Source organism: Physeter macrocephalus, chromosome 2 (assembly GCF_002837175.3).
Source record: "Physeter macrocephalus isolate SW-GA chromosome 2, ASM283717v5, whole genome shotgun sequence".
Lineage (NCBI taxonomy): Eukaryota > Metazoa > Chordata > Mammalia > Artiodactyla > Physeteridae > Physeter > Physeter macrocephalus.
In genome coordinates this window covers 123,693,206-123,717,569 of record NC_041215.1, presented here as the reverse complement: position 1 = coordinate 123,717,569, position 24,364 = coordinate 123,693,206, and the positions used below count along the sequence as shown (strand labels likewise).

Below are 24,364 nucleotides of genomic sequence, written 5' to 3'. Positions count from 1 at the left end.
TATATATCCATATATTATTCATAGTATATATATTAGGATTATTTCATATTAAAATTATATGTATATATGTAAATATTGATATAGAAATACACAAACACAACATAATTATAAAATTATGAAGTTCAAAAGAAAATAGAAAATGAACATGTAACATTTTAGAGATACTTTCAAAGAGAATAATCATTAGATCAGTGTATCTAACACATCACTCTCCTGTTTTAACTAGTATCTAGGGTAATTTTGCCTCTGAATTTTTATGAAGTTGATGCAAACAGACCTTTGAGGGATTATGCAAGTGCTTTCGTTATAGTGTCAATAATTTTCTGGTTAGAGTTCTAGACTGTTCTAGAGTTTTCTCATGTAGAGTCTGATCCAGTTTTGCAGTCACTACAGGGCAACTTAAAACAAAATATGTAAAATATATAAGGCTTCCTGATCCAGAAAATCAACAGTACGGATTTCCTGAGTTAAATGTATCTGGTAAACTTCACTTTGTTCATGACAAGGAACATGACTGGGAAGCAGGTGTTTTTTGTTGCTCTCAGGAAAATTAATGTCTGCTTGATAGACTGAACATGTCAGCACTTTTCAGTAAACTGTATTCAAGGTATAGGGCCTATTTGCTGCAGCACGTGGTGGGCCTTCCAAAGCCATTCACACCCTTCTCTCACACAGAGGAATGGGGTTCTGTGTTTGTAGAGCCCAGGAGCCAAGGATGATTTCCACACTTCTAAATGGTGGAAGGAAGATCAAAAGAAGAATAATACTTCATGAATATGACATGAAATTCAAAATTCATTGTTCACAACTAAAGTTGTATTGGAACACAGTCACGTTAATTCATGTACACATTATCTATGGCTGCTTTTGCATCACATGGCAGAGGTGAGTAGTTGTGACCAAGTGGCCTGCAAAGCCTAACATATTTACTGTCTCAGTCTTCAAGTTTGCTGACCCCTGCTACAGAGAATGAAAAGTCAATACTCACTTTCCCAGAGATATTTGTAGGGGAGGGGAAAACCATGTGACCCAGTTCTGACCAATAAAATGTCAAGGAAAGTTTGCAAGAGGGATGGTAGAAAAGATAGTGTAGATCCTAATAAAGTAAAAGAAGAGAGTTGACTCCTCTCTTCTTCTTCCTGCCTTAAACACAGATGTGATGTCTGGAGCTGTGGTGACATTTTTGTGACCACGAAGAAACAAGCACAAGGTTGACTACATTTTTATCTGATATATTTCATTTTTGTTCAAAGATCTAATGCTTTCTTTGGTCTCTGGCATTGGAATTGATTTGAAGCAGTCTATAGTTTTTCTAAACCTAGTCTAAACAATGGTCACTGGGGAAAGAATAACTTAGACAGATGCTTCCCATGGGAAACTTTCCATTTCTTTAGGAATTTGATTGTGGTCACGTAACCCCAGGCTCCCACTGAGGGGAGTTCAACTTTAGCCCGAGTTAAATCTGCCAAGGTACTTGGGGTGGGAAGGATATAAAACGTTTAAGAAGCTGTGTTCCAAAATTAAATGTGCTCATTTAACTGTGGCAAAGATGTAAAAGCATCAATCACTGCTAGTTCCTACTACTCAGTGAATCTTCTATAAAAGAGAGATAATTTTATTATTGTAAGTAAATACTCAGCTGGAATTTGGTATTCTTATATTCAATTCTCCTTTTTATTAAGTTTCATAAGTGACCATTTAGATCATGAAATCTCTAGCAGAGCTATTCCATCTGTAGTCCTTCCGGGAGCAAGGTGTAAATAAATAACATTTATTTGAGGGACTTCCCTGGCAGTCCAGTGGTTAAGACTTCGCCTTCCAATGCAGGAGATGCAGGTTCGATCCCTGGTCAAGGAGCTGAGATCCCACATGCCTAGTGGCCAAAAAAACAAACCATAAAACAGAAGCAATATTGTAACAAGTTCAATAAAGTCTTTAAAAGTGGTCCACATCAAAAAAAAAATCTTAAAAAAAGATTTATTTGAATGATATATATATTTATATTAAATGAAATAAATATATTGTTAAAATAAATATAAATTTATAAATAATAGATTTATATATTTAACATGTACAAGGCAGAACAAAACAAAATAAAAACTTGGAGTAAATGCTATATAAAGATTAGGGCATTTTCTAATATTTCAGATCTCTAAGTATACCTGGAGTTTCAAAAGTCCCAGGGTCTAGGCACCCATTCATTAAAAATATTTTAGAAATCCATTAGAGGAGAAAATAATTTCTCCTTGTAGAGAGAGAAAATGAAGCTCAGAAAAGATGGTCACAGTCACAGAATAACTCTCTCCACAGGACCCGGACTCTTGGGGAATACTCACTGTCATTAATTTTGAGGCCACTTGGACACAAGAGGGCATTAAGGGGAACTCATGACAAAATCTCACTCAAATGTATGGTGACCTTCCAGAGCCTTAAGCCCATCATTCACATTGAATTCCCAGTAGCTGGGAAATTTCAGAGTATTAGAGGCTATATAGCTAAGCTGGAATTATTCATTTTTCCAAAGATTGGTTTAAAAGCTGCTCTCTAATACATTAAAAAAGAAAACAAAACAAAAAGCCTCCCTGCCATCCCTCCTACAGGTCGAGGTAGCCACTCGCTCTGCCTTCCTGCCTAGGGTGGCTGACCACCCCACTTTGCTTGGGATTGAGGGGTTCCTAGGATGGGAGCTTTTACTGCTAAAACCAGGAAAGTGCTAGGAAAACTGTGACAAGTTGGCCACCCTATCCTGACTCCTCTGCCTGAGATTCTCCTTTGTGCTCACCTAGGTCTTCCTCGGCTTTGCAAGCCCAAGTCAATTCCATTCCCTCCATGACTCCTCCCGGATCCCCCAGCCATAACTCATCTCTCTACATGGCCAAAGCTCTGGGCTGGTGCTGATCTGTGACAGCTGCTTCCCTCTCTCTCCTGTAACACACTTTCTAATTATGGCCCCGTAGAGGGCAGAACACATGTCTTGTGCCTTGGTTCTTTTCACTGAGTCAGTGCTGGATCAAAATTGTCAAATTGACTGGGAAGATGTTCAGAACTGGACCCCAAGCATCTTCCTCCATGCTGTGCCCAGACTTCTTGCATTTACTCGTAGAAATACACCTTGCAGCTCGGGCCTTGGCCCCTCCAAGAAAATCTTTGAATTGCCAGGAGATGCAGGAAATTCCGATTGAATCTAGTAACTACAAACAAATCTGAAAATAATTCTTCAGCAGATTCTTGCCAAATAATTCTGGCAGGAAGCAACCCTGATGGAACTCAGTGAATTAGCAGAAAACACATTATATACCCCAGAGAGAGGATCAGACTGAAGTTACTGCATGCCTCTGTTTCACAAAAACTAGAGCCCTGAGCAAAGAGAAATCACAGACAGGATGGAAGAGACATTCCTCCTTTGAAATTATGGCCCTGGGGCAGTTTCTAAGCCTATCAAGATGTGGAAAGGAAACTAATACCTGCAATAAAGTCAGGCCAAAATGATGTGGTAACAGCTTCAGAGCAATTCAAAAGTTCAGTACCAATAGTTCCTTATGAAAAGGGGTTTCTCTGGCCACAAATGACCTCTCAGGCACACTGTTCTGCATAAGCTCTATCATCTAAACATCTAAACTCAGCAAATTACCCTTAGCCAAATTATCCTGATGGTTTCTTTCATCGAACTCTCTACAGTAACCATGCAAATACATAGTTCTAATGGTCACATTGCCTAGGCAGATTTAAACACCATTTCACTATTCTGTTTTCACCTGACTATTTGATCTTTGGGCTAGTTGCTAATATCATCTGTCAACCTGACACAGTATTGGGGAAAAAAAATACTTTCGGCTAAGATTTTCAACTGTCCAGACGTCTAGGTAAGAGATAGTGGATTCATAACAGTAATCAGGTAAATAGCAAAGATCCTTATCATAGTGGTAGAGCTAAGAAAATGTGAATTGCTATCGTAGGACTCACTCCTTCACACTACCAGGAAAGGGCCAAGAAGAAGACAGATCTTCCTTCACTGGGGCACCACTTCTGAGATGCCATTTCACTCAGGCAGCACCAGATGTGTTCCTGTCACCTGTTACTGAAATGAAAGTCCTCCAGGACAAGGACACACCATGGAATGGAATGTGAACAGTCCTTTAACGTAAAATGTAGAATCTCGAGACGTCCTCCTCCTCGTGCAGCCCCATTGCTTTCTTATTAACTCTTCCCTACTTTCATGGTCCGTGACCTGACCACGGGCAAAAAGTAAGTTTCTTGGTTGCTTCTTGCAATTTAACTTACCCCTTCACTTCCTCTTATTTTTCTTTTTCCTGGATTATGGACAAAGTAGAAGCCAATGTTTTGAAAAAAACCTGAATAACAGAAGAAGATAGAAAAGGGGAAGAAGTGTGCCTGGGATGTCTGATCAAGGGCTTCCCCGGCTGGGAGGGTCGCCCCTCCCTCTGGAGCTGCAGTGCTTTTCAGGTGCAAATATGCTTGGGTCCTGGTTTGAAACAATACACTATGTTGCAACTTCTGGAAACACTGTAGTGTCACTATGCCATATCTCCTCTGTTTACTGGTGATAATAACCGCACTAAGTTCAATCAACTATATATTATTCGAAATACCATAAATCAAATCCACCTTTAAAAGTAGAGCTAGTTCCCAAATGAATCACATTTACTTTTCTTCTGAGTGATTTAAAATTTCCTTTGTCTGGATATTATTTCAATAACAGTAATGAATATCTATATAGCTATACATCAATGCCTGTATCTATAGCTATATAACATATAAGCCCTTCTGCAAATCCCACTAAAATTATTTAACATGACTTACATTCCATATGCATGGATTCAATGTGATTTTAAAGTTAAGCGAATTTGAAATTACAAATTATGTGATCCTGCTTTTATAGAGTCAACCAATCTAAGATAGATCACAGCATTCCTTTATTTCAGCATCCCATGTAAAATGCCAGTATCAGGTCCAACTAAAGATCAAACCTCCTTTCCATCTTGAATTTTTAAAGATGTTGTTGTTTGTGGAGAGCTGGAGAAGACAGGGAAGGAGACGTCAAACAGGAGACATTTCTTCTTAAATGTGGAACATGCGGCAATTGTATAGAGAAAAATTTTTAAAGGTACTTAGGAACACACATATACATACACACGTGTGATAAAGAAAATGAATTTTAAAATACAGTTTGGAAGGGGGGAAGGGATAAATTAGGAGTTTGGGATTAACATACACATACTACTACATATAAAACAGATAACCAACAAGGATCTACTGTATAGCACAGGGAACTATACTCAGTAGTTTGTAATAACCTATAAGGGAAAAGAATCTGAAAAAGAATATATATATGACCGAATCACTTTGCTGTATACCTGAAACTAACATCCTATTAATCAACTATACTTCAATTTTAAAAAATAATAAAATAAAATAGTTTGAAAAAATGATCTTTCCCTCGCTAATGCTCTATGAAGTAACAGTTTCCCCCCAAAATCAAGACTTTTAATTAAACAAGTATTCTTCATATAACATTTAAAACTTTGACAACAAATCTTAGTCCACTGATGAAACTTCCTCACTCTGTCCTTCTAGTGGCAAACAACATTTTTCCATCTCACCATGGGTCCCCTGAGTTGCTCTCAGCCCTGAGAATGGCTGCCATGCCCACTGGGTTTGGGGAGGGGTCTGGAAATGTAGACGGTTTTAGAATAGAATCACGTCTAGGTGGACCTATAAGGAATCTTCACAATCACGTCCCACCTTCTCATTTGATAGGTAGAGAATACAAGGTCACTTACCCAGAGTCACGCAGCCAGTTACTGAAAGAGACGGCACACACCCCAGGGCTCCTGAGCCCTACACCCAAAGCCTTGGGCCTGGCCAGAGGACCTGGCATCATGTCTGAGCTCCGCCACCCGCCAGCAGGGTTGCTTCCACTAGAGCTCTTAGCTGCTCTGAGCCCCTGTTTCCTATGGGATAAAAATAGTACCAATCCATAGGGCTATTTTAAGAGCTAAATGTCATAACGTACTTAGCCCTGAATCTGGCACATTGTAGGTGGTCAATAAATACTGATTGCTATCTTTACATGATAATATTTACTCAGTTTTCAGCGACAGTATTAATAAAATACTGGGAAAAATGAAAGTCAAACAGTATTTTACACCATAATAAAACAGCGTGTTCTTTATCCAATAAAATACTTAAAAAGAATACTGAAAACACCTGTTTTGAAAAGGAACAGCAGAAACACCAACAGGTCTCAAAAATCAAGGAATAAACTTCACCATTCAAAGTGCTGGCATCAAAGGGAGGCCATTTCATTTCTGACACATTAAACAAAAGAATTTTTAAACTTCTCCCTTTATTTTGGCAAGTGTCTGATTGACTTGAGTTTATAAAACGTCTTTATTGAGACATAATTCACATACTGTACAATTCACCCATTTAAAGTGTAGAGTTTAGGGGTTTTTAGAATAGTCACAGAATTGTGCAACCGTCACCACAATCTAATTTTAGAACACTTTCATCATCCAAAAAGAAACCCAGTACGCACTAGAAGTGATTCACTTGACTGAGAACCTGTAAATTTTTTGACCAGTTTTTTAATATTCCTGGATCTGAGAGGTTTCACACTTATTCCAACCACATGAGACCACAGCAATTTCCTGACTTGTTTCCTCTCACTGTCCTCTGCTCTTGTTCTCTGCTCTCGTTTCACCCTGCACACCTGTACTTTTTTGTTAGCCCTGCCCCTGTTTTCTGTTTTGTCTTTTATCCCAGCAAGTGAATTTAAAGGACTGACTCTTCAGTAGGAGAATTTGCAATGCTCACCTTTTCACTGCAATTCCCTTGCTGTATTCATCCCCAAGTCCAAGTTAATTCAGCCTTGTCAAGGTGTGAGGAAAGGAAAAGCATTCCATCCAAGTGAAACAAGACACTCACACATTTATAACTTGGGCAGAAAACACATTTATTGGTCAAAACTTTACAAACCGAGAGCTTTTAAAAAGCACACAGCCACACACCCAATAAAGAAAATATAAAAATTCACCATCTTCTAGAAAGAGTTTAACAAGTAATAAACTGTTATGCTCTAGTTTTGAATGATATAAAGGAGGAAGCCTCATAGATAAATGTCTCTGATTTTTACGTAGAGATGTAAATGATTTCTTAAAAACACCATGATGAAAGGTCACTGTGAAGAAATTTCAGTAGCAATCTGTGTTTTATAAATAACCAGAAGGTGAGACAATCGTTTGAACTCACTGCATGTCTTGGAGGAACACAATCAAATGAGGATGGTACAGGAAAAGGAAAAGTCATCACATAAATCTGCATCTCCAACTAGATGTCATCACAATGACAGAAAAAAGGCCAGGGAGAGACCACAGAGATAGAGCCAGAAGGAACCTCGGAGATCATTCACTCCTAACTCTATTTACATAGGAAGCCACGGAGCCCAGGTCACACGGCCAATTAGTGGAAGGCCAGGGACTAAAGGATGATTTGAACATAGAAGCCTGGAGAGCAGAAAATAATGGGATAGTTACTTTCTGTGGTTGTCTCAACATGACTGCATCCCCATAAAAGAGGGATTGAAATCCAACCAGCAAGACCTTAAGCTCCAAGTTGGTTTGGAAATGGAACAGGAGAGAGTCACGCCAATTCCCAATTCCTTTGGGAATACAAGGAAGGTCGGATTTACCTTTATTCTCAAGAGAGCCTAAGATAATTCTTAACCAGAATCTAAGAGCTATTAAAAAAAAAAAAAAAAAAGCAGCTGTGACAAGCCAGCTGGAGGAGGCTGAAGCCAAAATGGACTGGGGCTTGGAGCTGACTGTGAGGTAATAGAAGCTCTGCTTGCACCCCTGTCTGAGTGGTGGGATGGCTTTGGCTGCATTAACGATCACAACACAGCTGAGAGGGAAGATGTTTGCAGGCTCTGTCACCCGCCCTGGGCCTGAGGCAGCTTGCCCCATCCTGCTGTTGCAATACATAAGGCTCCAGTGGCTAAGCCTGTTGTTGGAAACTTGGGCTTTGCCCAGGACACATCACCAAAATAGCTCTTGCAAAAAGGAAAAGTCAACAGTGCAGTGTACTGATCTCAAGAAAGAAAAATGTTCTTAATACCAAGAAGACAGAGCTTGCTGCAGAGCTGTTAAATTCCTTGCCTTAAGTGTATTTTTCATCGTACTCTACTTCTTTGATGCTTCTGCTTTATAGGAGGATTCCTGGGTTTATTAATCAACAGTCACAGAATAGCAGTACCTCCTGTTCAATCTAGAACATGGGGTCCGTTCCAATGCGTATTAAACCTCACTGGGGTTCAACTGCTTCATCTGCAGAAGGAATAACTGACAGACTATGAAGTTCTTTCTAGCTCTAAAACTGGGCTTCCACGGCACCATCCATCAAACTTCCAGGTCAATGCCTCAAGCATTCACGGAGAGATGGCAGAAGTCTGCTCTCTTTGGGCCAGGATCGAAACACACGCAAGGCACAGTTTCTGCCACCGAGGAACTCATCACCCCATGAGTTATCTATGGATTGAGATAAAATTTCTTCTTCTCATATAAGATATTAAGGCACTAAGCTGATGGTGTTTGGGAAAGATTAATTAAAATAACTAAAATATTGGGATGGCCAAAAAGTTCGTTCGGGTTTTTGTAACATTGAAATCTGGAACAAACTTTTTGGTCAACCCAATACAAGGCATTAGAGAAATCCCTTTGTTTTAAATATAAAGAACTGCTTCTGTGTTTACCATCCTACAGAAACAGGAGCAACTACTTGGTTATTTCGACACTGCCTTGTTTTTCTCCTTTAAAAAGATATACAGGGCTTCCCTGGTGGCGCAGTGGTTGAGAGTCCGCCTGCCGATGCAGGGGACGCGGGTTCGTGCCCCGGTCCGGGAAGATCCCACATGCCGCGGAGTGGCTGGGCCCGTGAGCCATGGCCGCTGGGCCTGTGCTCCGCAACGGGAGAGGCCGCAGCAGTGAGAGGCCCGCGTACCACAAAAAAAAATAAAAATAAAAAATACAAATTCTACTAGAAGGTACTCTCCCAGCCCCACAAATAGACATTTTATCACCTAGCTTAGAAAAAATATATATACATGTGAGAACCAGCAAACTTGGGCTATTGGAAAAAACCAACCAACCGACAGATCCCATCAACATTTTCTCCTCCTTCAGAGGAAAAGAAGACAAAGATAATGCACCACAAACATGTTTTCAGATTTATCACAAATTTGGCAATCTGCACCAGTGAGGTAGTTTGGAAGAGATGCAAAGTTACAGAAGTAAGGGCACTGAATCTAGATTCCACCTCCTGTGCTTCCCTTGACAGAAATGTACCTTCTGCTGGAAGTAGGGATTTTACCTTTAACCCTACACAAATAATAAAGGCTCACTCATCACCCCTGATTTATACAGACTTTGACTGTTTTCACAGTCATGGTGAAGGGTTTGCATAAACCACGCAGCATCCCTTGCCCTGGTTCCCCTTGAGACAGAACAAAACTGGCTGGCTTTCATAAGCACCAAAGCTGCAAACTTCAATGTGAACATCATAGACCTAGCTGGGTAGGGACAATTTCAATACTTCTAGCTGCAAGACAAAGGAAATGACTCAGCCTGCACCTGGTGTGCAAAGGAAACAGGAGAAAGAGATGTCCAAATCAAATAGCGTAAGTGCACGTTTTCTTAAGGCAATATGCCCAGTTTCTCTTCCGGTGTTCTGGGGTAATTTTTGTTGTTGTTGTTGTTCTCGTTATTTTGTTTTGCTCTTTAAATTTTACATGCAATTATATATTAGATGAGAAGTTTTAAAGTTGAGATCTCCATCCAACCAGACTAATGAATACAATATATGGCTCACGTTTGTGTTGTAGCAAAAATTCCTATCAAAATATTCATTTGCGGGCTTCCCTGGTGGCACAGTGGTTAAGAATCCACCTGCCAATGCAGGGGACACGGGTTCGAGCCCTGGCCCGGGAAGATCCCACATCCCGCGGAGCAACTAAGCCCGGGAGCCAAGACTACTGATCCTGCGCTCTAGAGGCAGTGAGCCACAACTACTGAGCCCACGTGCCACAACTACTGAGCCCACGCGCCTAGAGCCCGTGCTCTGCAACAAGAGAAGACACTGCAATGAGAAGCCCGCGCACCGCAACGAAGAGTAGCCCCCGCTCACCTCAACTAGAGAAAGCCCACGCAGCAACAAGGACCCAACACAGCCAAAAATAAATAAATAAATTCAAAAATATATATGTATTCATTTGCAGTCTGTAGGACTGTATGGAACTTACAACTATGCTTTGAGTTTATGAAAGGACTTCTGGCTTTGCTGGATTAAGACCTCTGGAGATCAACTCCCTAACACGTACCTAAAAATAAGATTTTATGTATGCCAAAATTAAAGTCGCTGATGTCTAGATTTTTTAAATGGCATAATTCTAAATAAATTCATCAGAGCAGAACTTTTCCCATTTTTCAGGGCCTCTGCTTTCCACACATGGGCTTTAACTGCTTCCTAGACAATGCAGTGGAAGTTGGTGGTCATCTTGGCCCCCTCACTACTGAGTGTGAGATTAAAATTCATACCTTGTGAGATCGCAAAAGACTGTGTCATGAGATTTTCATAAACTTCTCCAAAGGAATGAAGTTCATGGATTTTATAATACTTAAAGGCCTTTAGTTGTTGTGGTTACTTGGGCCTCTCAGCTCTGCTCAGAAAGACTTACCCCTGACCAGCTAGGGCATAGCTTTATGTAAACAGTGCTCCTTTTACATTTGTTTGGTATTGAGTAATACCAAAAAGGATTTATCGTCAAATTATCAGCGTCTATTAAAATAGGATGTGTCCTGGGAATTCCCTGGAGGTCCAGCGGTTAGGACTTGGCATTTTCACTGCCAGAGGCCAGGTTCAACCCCTGGTCGGGGAGCTAAGATCCCGCAAGCCACAAGGAGAGGCCAGAAAAAAAAAAGAGAGAGAGAGAGAGAGAGAGAGAGAGAATAAAATAGGATGTGCCCTATTCTCTGCTTTGACAAAAAAACTGATCTAATTTTAAGGCCTTGTGTCAGTGGCCTCCTGCACTGCTCAATCATATGAAGCCAAAGGGATGCTGGCCTAAAAGTCTTCTATAGAACAATCGAGAAGGTTCCCTTTTTCGTGTGCGAAATGCTTTCCTACTCACGGCATTACCCAGCATGATTGTGTTTTGCTGTTGCTACACCCAATCCAGGCTCTAGCCCAGGGCCTGATGTTTTAAAAATTAGGGGTTTTAAACACGTAGTAACAGTAAGTTAGAACAACTCAATAAAGTTGCCCCCAAATACTGAGAGTGGAGGAGGTATAGAAAGACATGTGGCAGTGGAGATCACTTGGAAACTAGATATTCTTCTTACTTATTGGATAATTACTTAATGCTTAGTGACTAATTCTCAGAAACCCTCCTCAACTTGCTCCTTACAAACCAGCCTGCAATATTGTCAATTACTGGCACGGGACAATCACACATAAATTACCTCCTTCGGAAAGTACGTCTTTTCTTAGAATAGGTTTCATACTACGGTACAGCTTTAAAAAATTCTTTACCTATGGCAAGGTTTGTGTGTTCACCTAGAAATACACCCATTCAACAAGTACTTATTTCATGCCTACTATGTATCATGAGCTGACCCAGGCGCTAAGGAGACATCCATGAACAGGAAGGACAGGATCCCGCTCCCTCGGACCTGACATTCTGGTTTAGGGAGAATCATATAACCCGAGTCAACTGTGAACTGGTCACATCTCACCAGAGAGGGAGCTGTCTCTCAGAGCTCATCTTACTCGAAGAGGCCATATTGGAAGACAATTAAAACCCCTCCTTTTACTGTGAAAACCTTCTGGAATTTCAACGTCTTAAAACCCATCCAAAGCATGTCTTCCAAAAGACCTCCTTACCTGTAGCAAACGAACATATTTCTAAGCAAATGGCAACAATGAATATTTCTAAGCACAATCAGAAAAGAGAAGACACGCTCTCATCCACATGGGTTTCCATATGGTAGATTCACCCTGTTTCCAAAATGGCATTAAAATTCTGCAATATTGTATAAAAATGCGTTGGTTGATATGACCTGAAGGATCAAATTATCTAAGTCTTGAAAGTAACATTATTCACTAATAAATGGTCTGTTCAAGCAGAAAAAAAAATGACGTCCGCCAGTTCTACATGGCAAATTATTTTACACACTGTCTTGTAAATGTTCCAGCTGTGCTGAACAACAGCTGTCATATTCAGTGAAAACGTCACATTAAGTTATTGTAATATTTAGTAAAGGGGTCTAATGATTTTTTTGAAGCCGCCATTTTTTTTAAGCACGTGATTAATTTTTGGTTTTATTTTGGCTGCGTTGGGTCTTCATTGCTGCGCACAGGCTTTCTCTAGTTGTGGCAAGCAGGGGCTACTCTTTGCTGTGGTGTGTGGGCTTCTCACTGCAGTGGCTTCTCTCGTTGCGGAGCACAGGCTCTAAGCGTGCGGGCTTCGGTAGTTGTGGCTCGTGGGCTCAGTAGTTGTGGCTCGTGGGCTCTAGAGCACAGGCTCAGTAGTTGTGGTGCACGGGCTCAGTTGCTCTGTGCCATATGGGATCTTCCCAGACCAGGGCTGGAACTCGAGTCCCCTGCATTGGCAGGTGGATCCCTAACCACTGCGCAACCAGGGAAGTTCCGCACGTGAATAATTCTAAACCTCTTCTTAACTTGTAAAATAATTTTTACCTTCCGAAATGAGGAAGATGATTAAAAGGCTGAAAATCATCTCCAACCCTACCCTATAGTCACCCACTGGATTTTTAGTTACCATAGATAAACATCAACATCTGTCACCGTACATAATACTTCTCAGTTGCAAATTTGATTCCTTCATCAAAGAAAAAATTTAATTTATTTTAAATATTTGTTCTTTCAGTGGGATAGTCTCTCGCCCTCTTGCATGCCTTCTAGGAGGACAGTTATCTAAAAATGAGAGTTTCATTTTCTGGAATACCATACTTCCCTTTGTGCTCCTCAAATAATTTCCGTAGCTCCTCCATATAGGTCTGATGTAACTCCTCAATCTGCTCTGGGGTTGGGTGCAGGGTCTGATGAACAGGGATTGGGCGGCCAACTGCAAAAACAGAGAATACATCATACATAAGAAATCAAAACCACTCCACCACAAACGACCACCTCTAATGGACAGCCCTAGAAAGATCTCCCAATCAGAATCTGTCAGGCCTGCCAGCTCCCATCCCTTTTTCATTTTACTGGCTGCCTGCCGTGGTCACACCATCTCTTTTGGTAGCAAATAAAGAGCTTTCCTTCTCAGCAGACGCTGGATTGTCAAGACGCTTGTGGTTTTGACTTGGAGTCAAATGAACTACTGTGCTGGCTGCAGCTGGGAGATAAGAGGACATCGCTGTGTGCCCACGTCAGCAGCTCACTCCTCTGGTACAGCTGACAGCCAGACCACAGTGCTCTATTATCACTGCCTGGGAAATCTTAACTCATGAGGCAACAGCCCTCTATTCTGGCTCTGTTTTGTCATCCTAAAAAAATGAAAAGAATATATATCTTCACTGCTAAGTATCTGTACTAGAAAACATACATAATCACAAGGATTCCACTGTTTGTAATGGTGGAAAACAAAAGCAACCAAAAGTCTTAACAGAAAAAAACAAATAAACCACAGACCGTTCATTCAGTGGAATCCTAGGCAGCAATTTTTTAAAAAACTAAATAATATTGTTGCAACTGCGTATGGTGACTTATTGTGGTGATCATTTTACAATATATACAAATATCAAATCAACACTTGAAGCGAACTGTTACATGCAATTATATCTCAGTTTTAAAAATGAACTATATATGTGTGTACACACACGGAGATGTCTAAAATGTTGTAGGTGGGGAAAAGTTGTAAAATAACATAGTATGATCCTATTTATTAAAAATTTCTATATCTAGGTGCATTATAAGCTTTTAGTGCACTAAGAAAATCTCCAGGGTACACCGATAGCCCTTACCTGGAGGGAGGGAGGTAGAGCTGGGGGAATTTAAATTTTAATCTGTATTGTATGAATTTTCTACAATGAGAAGGCATTGGTGTTATCTGTATAATTAAAAATGAACGAATTAATTTTTTAAAGCCTACATGTATTTTAAGGCATTTATATAATAAATAACTTTTATCTCACTTGTGTCAGATTTCGAGAGACTAGATATACGTGGCTCCAGCTCCTGCTGTCCTCCGTCCTCTCTGCTACTCATTGCGCCCTCTGCTGGCCTGATGCTGCTACCGATGCCAAGAGTTGAAAACGTACAGGATTTTCAATGAACTGCAAACTGCTTACTACATTTGATTAGCTTGGGCATGAGGTCAAATGGGGCTGTAGGTAACAGAATGGCACTCGCAGGGCTTCCTTTGCCCACCCGGCGTCTCCCCATGCTACATCCAAGGTTCGATCCATGTTAGTAACAAAAGGTGATGAGTTAAGAAGATAGCAGAGAAAGAAGGAAGTGATAACAGTAGAAGGAAGTGTGACAATAGTATGGGAGGTAAGGGAGCACAGAGAAGGCAATGTATACCACAAACACACACACATATATTATATATTAAGAAGATATCTATCTCTCTCTATCTATATTTATATACAATGTTACACATAATCTATATATCCCATGGGTAGATATATAATCTCCTTATCACAACATTAGTATTCTCAAATTGCTAAGTTTTTAACCCTATATAGCCTCAAGAAGATCCTATACAGTTTTCCTTGAAAGCTTGGATGTCAAACATACAGAGTAGACATCAGTCCTTTGTGATTTAACATAACTATCTCGCTGTCAGTGGGGTTGACTTTTTTTTTTTTTTTTTTTTGCCACGCAGCTTGCAGGATCTCAGTTCCCCGACCAGGGATTGAACCCAGGCCCAAGGCAGTGAAAGCACTGAGTTCTAACCACAGAATGGCCAGGGAACTCCCATGTCAGTTGTGGTTGAAATACAGACTAGGAGAGGCTGAAATGATGGGGTGGAATTGGGGGCTGGTGTTGCACAGGAAGCACCAGGCTAGACCAGATCCAGTGCTAGCTCAGCAGCAGGTACACCGAGCTAGTAAGTAACTTCTTCTCTGGCCTTAATTTTCACATGTATGGAATAAAAGAGTAAGCGACCTTGAAGCTTCTTCCACCCAGCTCTGATCTTTGTTGTTGTCTGAGGAAAGAAACGCACTGAGAAATTTACCTGCGCGTTGAGAAATCTACCTGCAAATCTACTAGCAAATTTGTGGTGTCTGTTTTCTTCGTGAAATTATCCCAAGGAGAGAGGTTAAGTGCAACTATTCTGGGTAGGAGGGGGGATTTATAAAGAGATAGAGTGGTCTAAGAAGACGGAGAGTGTTGTTCCCAGCTTACTTCAATTAGGGCTTGTGAATTCTGAATTATTGAGTCTTATTTCCTGAGATATCCTACAGTTAATTCCAATCCTGTTCTTTTCCTATTAAGGGTTTTATTATATTTCGGATAGTTCTCCCAGAGAGCTCAAACACACTCATATATATTGAATTTATCATCATTAGATTTTTCCCTTTAAACTGTGAGACAAACACAGTCATACTTGTCTTTCTCTTATTTACCCACAGAGAAACTGAGATGCTGAAAGTTTCTAAACTATACATACACATACACAAAAACAAACAAACAAAAACCAAAGGAAATGAAGATTTAAACCCAGCATTTCTTCCCCTCATTACTAAACTAACCCCAAATTGGATTAGACAGTAAGAAACTTTCTCAATTACTTTTTAGGGATACAGACAGAGGTAACAAAACAAAAACTTGCAAATCTGAGAAGGGTCCCCAGAGCCCTAGAAGACCAGAGTTCCCTCTCTCCACAAAAAGGAGATTTTTACCATCAAGGAGAAGAAAGCTGTTTTCCACGTAAGACTGGGTTAGCTGCAGACTGCTGCCTCCCTTTTTATAACACAAAGGAAAAACCAGCTGCATCAGGCTGCTCTGGAGGTAGAACTCCTTGCCCTGGAAAAATCAGCTAACATCTACTTGTGGCAGAGTCAGGAATCTTAGCTCTTGTTTATGTTTCGGTGCTTTTTATAGCTGCCATGCTCCTTTGTTCCCTTTTCAATTCCAACCAACAATTCAGGATTAGTTATGTCTTTATTGCCTTACACAGCAGTCTTGCTCTAATTTCTGTGATGCTGTGTTGTATTTACCTAGATGAAGAATAAGCAGCTTCACGAGCTATTGTATTTGCAGCTGGAGAAGAGCTTGGAGATGGGAGTTATTTTCTTCTCAGTGAGGCAAAGAGTAGATATTTCACAATGAGGAGTCTTTTTTCTATTTCTCTGTAATTGTGACAATTTTGCAGAGTTTTCTCTCTCTAATGGTCTCCCATAGGAAGTACTCTTTCTTTAGATGCTACATAGCCATACACAAGAGAGAGACCAGGCAGAGAGCTGGGCGGAGTGGGATGGGAAAGAGTCAACACCTGGGTTCAAGTAAACCTCTGGCTTATGATGGAGTCTTAGAAGAGACCCAATGTAAGTATGTGTGTATATAAGTGTGTATACGTATGCACACACACACACACACTCACGAACATTTACTAAGCACTTAATACATTGTACTGGGTACCATACTAATTTCTTTATTATTACCTCCTTTAATCCCTACTTTACAATTAAAATTTAAATTAGGTTCCCCTTCCTTCCTTTCTATTTTAGAAAATCCATTAGCCTGCTTTTTTTTCCCATTAGGATAGAACAATGACTTGAAACAAAATGGACTACTTTTGTCCTCAAGTGGTTCCAAACCAGTTTTATTTAAATAATGTACATTCCCTTCCCTTTTTTATCAAAAAAATAAATAAATAAATTCAAACCTATAGAAAAAAATAATACAATAAGCATTTGCATGCTCCTCCTCTAGACTCACCAGTTTTAAACATTTTGTGCACACACACACAATATGTATATGGATATACACATGTATGATTACTTTTATTTTTGTAGAACCATTTGAGAGTAAGTTGTAGACATCATTGATTCTATCATGCTATCAGCCTTAAAACTGCTCATGCTATAAAGACAAAGAGAAGTTGAAAACCTATTCCAGCTTAAAGTAGGCTAAAGAAAGTGAAAATTAAATACAATGTATGATCCTGCTATGGGGAAAAAAAACTGCCCCCCACCAAAACCCATAGCTAAAAAGAATGTTATTGTGGCAACTGATGAAATTTGAGTACAGCATGTACACTAGTTAATATAGCATTTAATCGATGTTCAATTTCCTGAATTGTACTGACATTATAAAAGAGAATAATCTTGTTCTTAAGAGATAGACATAAAAGTAATTAGGAACAAATGTCATGCTGTTTGCACTTAAACAGTTCAGCAATAACAATAGTAAAACGTGTATTTATGATACCATTAGAGAGAGAGAAAAACAGTAGCAAAAATGTTAACCGGTGAGTCTAGGAGAAAGGCACACAGGAGTTCGTTTTACTACTCATGAGACTTTTCTGAACATTTGAAATTTGTCAACATGACATTTTAAAACTTAAATCCAACACTTACTAGGACACATGAAATTTCCTCTTTTAAATAGCAAGTTTCCCCTGTCTTTTACTTTCCTACCCAAACAACTTTCTGTCGTAGCACCTGTACTGGCTCTACGACTTGAACTTAATAGTAAATTGATCTTAAAAAATTTTAATATGTACTTGTTCTATTTCTGAAAACTTAAGAATTATAATCAGGCCTAACTAAAGACTAGACTTTAAGAACAGTGTGTAAAGAGTCACAGTTCCTTGCAAGAATGTTGCTTTTGTTTGTTTGTTTCTGCATCCCAGACCTCCAGGAGGGCAGGGATTTTGCCTTATTTGTTCTCTGCTATATTCTCAGTGCCCAAAGGGTAGGAGCTCAAGACACATTTGTGAATCAACAAATTAATCTTTAGTTAGTTTCTTGCAACATTCTTGCAAGGAACTGAGACCCTTTACACACTGCTCTTAAAGTCTAAACTCATTTCCTTTTTCTCTCCCAGTTGTCATGATGGATGTGACACTGAAATCAGTTTCTCTCCATTATTATGTAATAAAATATAATCTATGTGAACATTTTATTGTACTTGGATAAAGTGATAATAACCCGGATAAAATATATAAATGACATACTATTTGTGACACATAAAGAAAATATATGGTAGCTTCTTTATAAATTATGTCCATTGAGAATGACCCTCAGGAAAGAGGAAAGAAGGTTTTGATGGAGGATGCAGAGAAACCTGATGGTTTAGCAAACTCTGGTGTAAGAAATATGCAGAGACTGATGATGGCACCTTAGAATTAGCCAGAGCACATTTTTAAAGGGATTTTAACTAATAGGACATTAACAGACAACACCATTACAGTCCTAGTGAATCTTAGTGAATCTTGCTCACACTACAATGAATGCTCTGGGGACATCCCTGGTGGCACAGTGGTTAAGAATCCGCCTGCCAATGCAGGGGACACGGGTTCGAGCCCTGGTCCAGGAAAATCCCACATGCCGTGGAGCAACTAAGCCCGTGCGCCACAACTACTGAAGCTCGCGCTCTAGAGCCCATGCTCCACAACAAGAGAAGCCACCGCAATGAGAAGCCCGCCCACTGCAATGAAGAGCGGCCCCCACTCTGCTAAACTAGAGAAAGCCCGGTCACAGCAACAAAGACCCAACGCAGCCAAAAATAAATAAAGAAAATAAATAAATCTATTAAAAAAAAAATGAATGCTCTGGTTGAAGTTGCTGATCAAGTGGGGTCCGAGAGATACGGGGGAAAACTATTTACAGGATGGAGAATCAGAGCATCTCTGGACACCTGGGATTGAGAGGATTATAGATGCGGTAATGATTTAGGGTGAATTCAACTAATATTTAATGAGTTCTTGTGATGCAAGGTAGAGTTACAAACTCTTAATTAAGTAGAAGGGGCAGCAGAAGGGCCCCCAAATAACTTGCCACTCTGGATGCTGCCTGAATTCTGCTTGGGGTGTGTCAGGGAGTCAGCAGAGAAACAGCTCTGGGTTTGAAGCGCACTGATTTAAAACAGAAATGAGCATAGCAACTTAGATCATGGTTTCAATATCATATTGTGGTTTTTTGTGTGTGTGTGTGTGGTACGCGGGCCTCTCACTGTCGTGGCCTCTCCCGTTGCGGAGCACAGGGTCTGGATGCACAGGCTCAGCGTCCATGGCTCACGGGCCCAGCCGCTCCGCGGCATGTGGGATCTTCCCGGACCGGGGCACGAACCCGTGTCCCCTGCATCGGCAGGCAGATTCTCAACCACTGCGCCACCAGGGAAGTATTGTGTTTTATTCTCTGGCGCATGTGAATGATACATAGCTTTTGCTTTTGTTTATGGAACTGTAAATAACTTATCCCTAACTTGTGTTTCTCCAAGTAAATAAAAGTCTTTAAATACACCTTGTCTGAGGGTCTGGTTCACACAAACCAGGCTGCTCTCAGCCATCTGACTCCCACCTGACCACCATAAGAGCATGCAGCTGAGTCTTTATGAAACTTGCATATTTTTAGCTTGGTTTTGAAAAGGCTTCACATAGTAGGATTCTGAGGATGCTGGAGACTAGAATTGGTGTTTCTGATGTAATCGTTCGGGGGGTAAGTGGAAGGATGCACTGAAGCAATTTTCCTTTGTTCTGAGTCTTTAAGAGATGCATGCTTGGGCTTCCCTGGTGGCGCAGTGGTTGCGCGTCCGCCTGCCGATACAGGGGAACCGGGTTCGCGCCCCGGTCCGGGAGGATCCCACATGCCGCGGAGCGGCTGGGCCCGTGGGCCATGGCCGCTGAGCCTGCGCGTCCGGAGCCTGTGCCCCGCAACGGGAGAGGTCGCAGCAGAGGGAGGCCCGCGTACCGCAAAAAAAAAAAAAAAAAAAAAAAAAGAAATTCTATCTCTAAAATTGAATTCTATTTGTAGTTCAACAGCAATATTTTAAAAATTACTGATTCCCATTCAAATGGAAAACATAGTCATTTCCTAAAGAAAAGGCAGGCTGTAAATGAAGCTCAAATAACACCTATAGGATTATTATTTTAGGAAGTTCTTACTCAAAGCTATTTCAGTAACAATAAACATAGCTCAAAGTGAGGTGATCCTTTTTAGTCAGTTTAACAAGCCTCGAGTCTTTGATGTACATACCAACAGTGTGGATGGGCTTCCTATAGGGCATTAGGCCAAAATTGTATTGAAAAATTCCTCTGGCGTGGAACAGTGGCAAAGCAAATCCCATGATCTTCTGTAGTTTCTCCTGCACAGTTCGAAGCCATGAGCCTTCAGGGTTGCTAACTTGTTTAAATAGTTCATTTTCACCAAAAGAAAACACTGGCACCAAATAAGCACTGCAAATAACAAGGAGGAACAATAAGCATTTTCAATGAAAAGGATTTAAATATTTCATTTAGCCCAGCTGACTTTTACAACAGATTCCTCACAATTCTTTAATGTTCCCAAGCCTCCCTATAGCTCTAAGTTCACGTTCCATACGTTGAAACTGACTTATACCTGAGGTCCTTTGGGGAGGTACCTCAGCAGTCTTAGTGATTTGTGGAATTTTATTCTACAGAAAATCAAGGTTCCAGGAAGCTTCTTTGTCATCTGTGGTTTTGGCCATGGTTCATTTGTTCATTTCGCTGGTAATTTATACTGTGCATATAAAATTTCGTGTTTTTTTGTTTTCCCCTTATAGACAAGTTGAATTGCTGGGTGCCATGACATTGAGTTACCTTAGTGGGAAGGTTGTATTTCATTCCCCATAAACATCCACATCTGCTTTCATTGGGAAGCCGATTAGGAGCTCCGTCTTTAAGGGCCAGAAAAATTACTTTACTTCTTTGTGTTCATTTAATAATGTGTTAACTTCCCTGACCCAGTGGCCTGAAATGAAAAGCCACTTACCCATGGGTCAAAGCAATTTTCACAAATCCCTTCCGCTGGCGGATGAACAGAGTGAACTTCCCAGGATGGGCATCCAGTGATTCTTCTGCACCCCCAAGCACAATGACTGAGATGTTTCCACCTCCTTCCTTGCTTAGCACATGAGACACACTTCTCCTGGAAACTGAGACTGGCCCTTAGTGAATAAAACAAAAGGTGTGAACTAATTGCCCTTTTACACTCTTATCATAATAGTCTATGGCACCAGCAAATATTTCACAGAATTTCCTAGACTGCTTACATTTGGAGCAGTTTGCCGGTTTATAATTTTTTCATAGCCGAATCTTTGGTAATAGATTCCATTAATAAGATCTAACATTCTGGCAGGTGACAGGGTTAGGTCTTTAAAATGTCACTTGCTTATTACTAGGTCTATCACTTGTTCAGGTAGGTTGTGTACTGCTTATTTCTACAGATTCCATTCATGTTGCATTGTAAGTAAAAGGTGTCCCCTGGAGTTGTTCAGTGCACAAATCTACATAACTGTATGTGGTAGTCTTGATCGTTATCCTGGCAGATCCTTGCTCAGAACCAAACAGTATAACCTCCAAGAGGTTGCCATGGATCTTTTGAACACACTATGGTCTGTTTTCAGGTATTCTTTATGGATTCTTATTTCTCAGACATGGATTTATAATGTAAATGGTTTCAAAAATTCAGACATCTGACAAATAACCTACATCAACTGCTAAATCTGTGCGTGATTTCCAAATGTCTAGCTTGACTTTGGTAAATTGTTTATTTAAGACGTAAGTTACATAATTGTTCAGCCTTTATATCAGCCTTTCCCATGTAAAAATAACTTTAAAGACTCCTTTTCAGATTTTAAATGGACTACATACTCTTGGAGGAAAATACTATGAACTCTTGGAGGAAAAGAATAACAATGAAAACACAAACAACTTGTGACCCATATTTCAGAGACAACCACTTTTTAATGTCTTATTGTTTCCTTCCATTCTTGATTTTATCCGTTTTCTTTTTTTAGTCATAAAAGAATGTGGGGCTTCCCTAGTGGCGCAGTGGTTAAGAATCCGCCTGCCAATGCCGGGGACACGGGTTCGAGCCCTGGTCCAGGAAGATCACACATGCCACGGAGCAACTAAGCCTGTGCGCCGCAACTACTGAGCCTGTGCTTTAGAGCCCAAGCGCCACAACTACTGAGCCTGCATGCCACAACTACTGAAGCTTGCGCACCTAGAGCCCGCGCTCCGTACAAGAGAAGCCACCGCAACGAGAAGCCCGTGCACCGCAACGAAGAGTAGCCCCCGCTCGCTGCAGCTAGAGAAAGCCCGTACACAGCAACAAAGACCCAAAGCAGCCAAAAATAAATAAATATTTTATTAAATAAATAAATAAAGGTCAGAGCCTTGAGAATGGGCTATTCTGTATGTTTAAAAAAAAAAAAAGAATGTGTTAGCTTTATCAAGACACGGCCCTTTGTCTCTTGAAGGAAATTACATGTTCATTTTACTGTGGGTTCCTAGTACTGGGGGAATATAAAACTAGGACAGGGGCTTCCCCGGTGGCGCAGTGGTTGAGAGTCCGCCTGCCGATGCAGGGGACACGGGTTCGTGCCCCGGTCCGGGAAGATCCCACATGCCGCGGAGCGGCTGGGCCCGTGAGCCATGGCCGCTGAGCCTGTGCGTCCGGAGCCTGCGCTCCGCAACGGGAGAGGCCACAACAGTGAGAGGCCCGCGTACCACAAAATAAATAAATAAATAAATAAAATAAAATAAAACAAAACTAGGACAGGATTCTGAATGATCAGCGACTCTCTGAAGAGAAGAGGCAGAGGAGGGTAGGTTAGAGGGTAGAGAACCTGAGCCCAAATAGGTGTGAGCTTTCACTGAGTTCAAAGCCACGGCCATTCTGCTCTGCGTGCCCTGAGTCAGAGCTGGAGGCACTGCTTCCACTGGAAAGAGGGCCTCATGGATTTCCAGACACCTGGCAGTCCTCACTTGCCTCTGGACACGTCTCAGTTTCCTCCTGAGGCTTCCCTTCTTCAGGCCATGCTTAAATGCTGCTATTTCTCAGGGCTGTTAGGGACTAAATGTTTACGTTCCTCCAAAATTCATATGTTGAAACCTAACCCCCAATAGGATGGTATTAGGAGGTAGAGCCTTTGGGAGGTAATTAGGTCATGAGAGTGGAGCCCCCAGGAACAGGGTTAATGTTCTTATAGGAAGAGGAACAGAGCTAGCATGTTCTCTCTTTCCACCATGTGAAGATACAATGAGAACATGGCCACCTGCAAACCAGCAAAGTAGGCCATCACCAGACACCAGATCTTCCCCGCCTTCAGACTGTGAGAAATAAATGTCTATTGTTCAAGCTACCCAGTCTATGGTATTCTCTTATAGCAGCTGAACTAAGACAGGCTCCCTTTTCGTCCCTGTTGTCTTTAACCTTATCTCTACACGTGGCACGTGGATTCAAACCCCACTAATGTGTGCTGAGTTCTCCCAAATCCATCTCCTTAGAGTTCTACTCTAAGAAACTGTAAACCCAGCTGGTTTGGGAGGGGACATTCTATGTGGTCCCACCCACCCAGAACCCTAGAGAAACAGTGCTCTGACTTCACTTACCACTACTCATCAGATATTCCCGGAAGAGCGGACACCGGAACCAAAACGGAAGCACGTGAAGATATGCAGTAAGGCCAGGAAACAGCTCCTTGAAGTTTGAATAGTTTGTACAAAAGTTTCCAAAGGCTCCAGCAACAAGCACTCCGTGGGGGTGAAACCCAAATATGTAGTTTTGACTTGGATTCAAATCCCAAGTTTTGATGAGCTACAGTTTGACATAAAAAAATAAAATGTTCCCTGCTTAGTTTCCAATAAGAAACAGAAGGACTCAGAATTAGTTCTAGTTCAAGAGGAAATGAAGGACATGACTCATTTCCGTTTCCTGGGGTAGAGCTGTTTCCACATTTTTTAACTGTTTCCTGAACCCAGAGGCCCTCATACACAGCCTTCTAAACTTTGTCAACTTAGTTTAGACCCCATTTAGGAACTTGGGCTGAATTGCAGGCTCTCTCCCTCTAAAAAGGGAAGAGCTTGAAAAATATGTGACAAAAGCACATTTGAATTCTTTTCCCAGCTTAAAACCATACTATATAAAACAATTCTACTCACATGAATTGGAAAATAGTCCTTAAAGTACCTCCAAATGGTCCAGCTTCTGACCCAGTCGGATCTCCTGCCTCCTTGCTCTGGGGTTTGCCAGTCAAAGTAAAGCCAAGTCAAATAAGGGATGTAGAGGAACCAGTAGTTGTACATGACCAGGAACACGATGACTCCAAGGCACAGCTGTGCTGTAAAAAA

At 41.0% G+C, this 24,364-nt stretch overlaps 1 protein-coding gene and 1 long non-coding RNA gene across 5 annotated transcripts in view; both read right to left on the bottom strand.

Moving 5' to 3' along the window:
* Positions 1-206: 206 nt before the first annotated feature.
* LOC114484644 (uncharacterized) lies at positions 207-5,793 on the bottom strand. Of its 4 annotated transcripts, none has more exons than XR_003677792.2 (3): positions 4,822-5,793; positions 4,282-4,352; positions 207-1,873 (listed from the first exon to the last, which is right to left on the bottom strand). It is a non-coding gene; the product is annotated as an uncharacterized lncRNA (long non-coding RNA). The 4 variants fall into 4 exon arrangements; XR_008619181.1 differs by having other exon boundaries at positions 208-1,873; positions 3,964-4,352; XR_008619179.1 differs by lacking the exon at positions 207-1,873 and having other exon boundaries at positions 2,365-4,352.
* A 494-nt stretch (positions 5,794-6,287) lies between these two features.
* The window catches only part of MOGAT1 (monoacylglycerol O-acyltransferase 1), a 34,770-nt gene continuing 16,693 nt past the window's right edge, over positions 6,288-24,364 (bottom strand). Inside the window, exons 2-6 of the mRNA XM_007108512.4 lie at positions 24,176-24,354; positions 23,627-23,831; positions 21,000-21,174; positions 20,244-20,443; positions 6,288-13,159 (exon numbers count right to left, since the gene is read on the bottom strand). Of these exons, the coding sequence (XP_007108574.1) occupies positions 13,005-13,159; positions 20,244-20,443; positions 21,000-21,174; positions 23,627-23,831; positions 24,176-24,354 (914 nt within the window). The 3' untranslated portion in view covers positions 6,288-13,004. The remainder of the gene's footprint in view (positions 13,160-20,243; positions 20,444-20,999; positions 21,175-23,626; positions 23,832-24,175; positions 24,355-24,364) is intronic.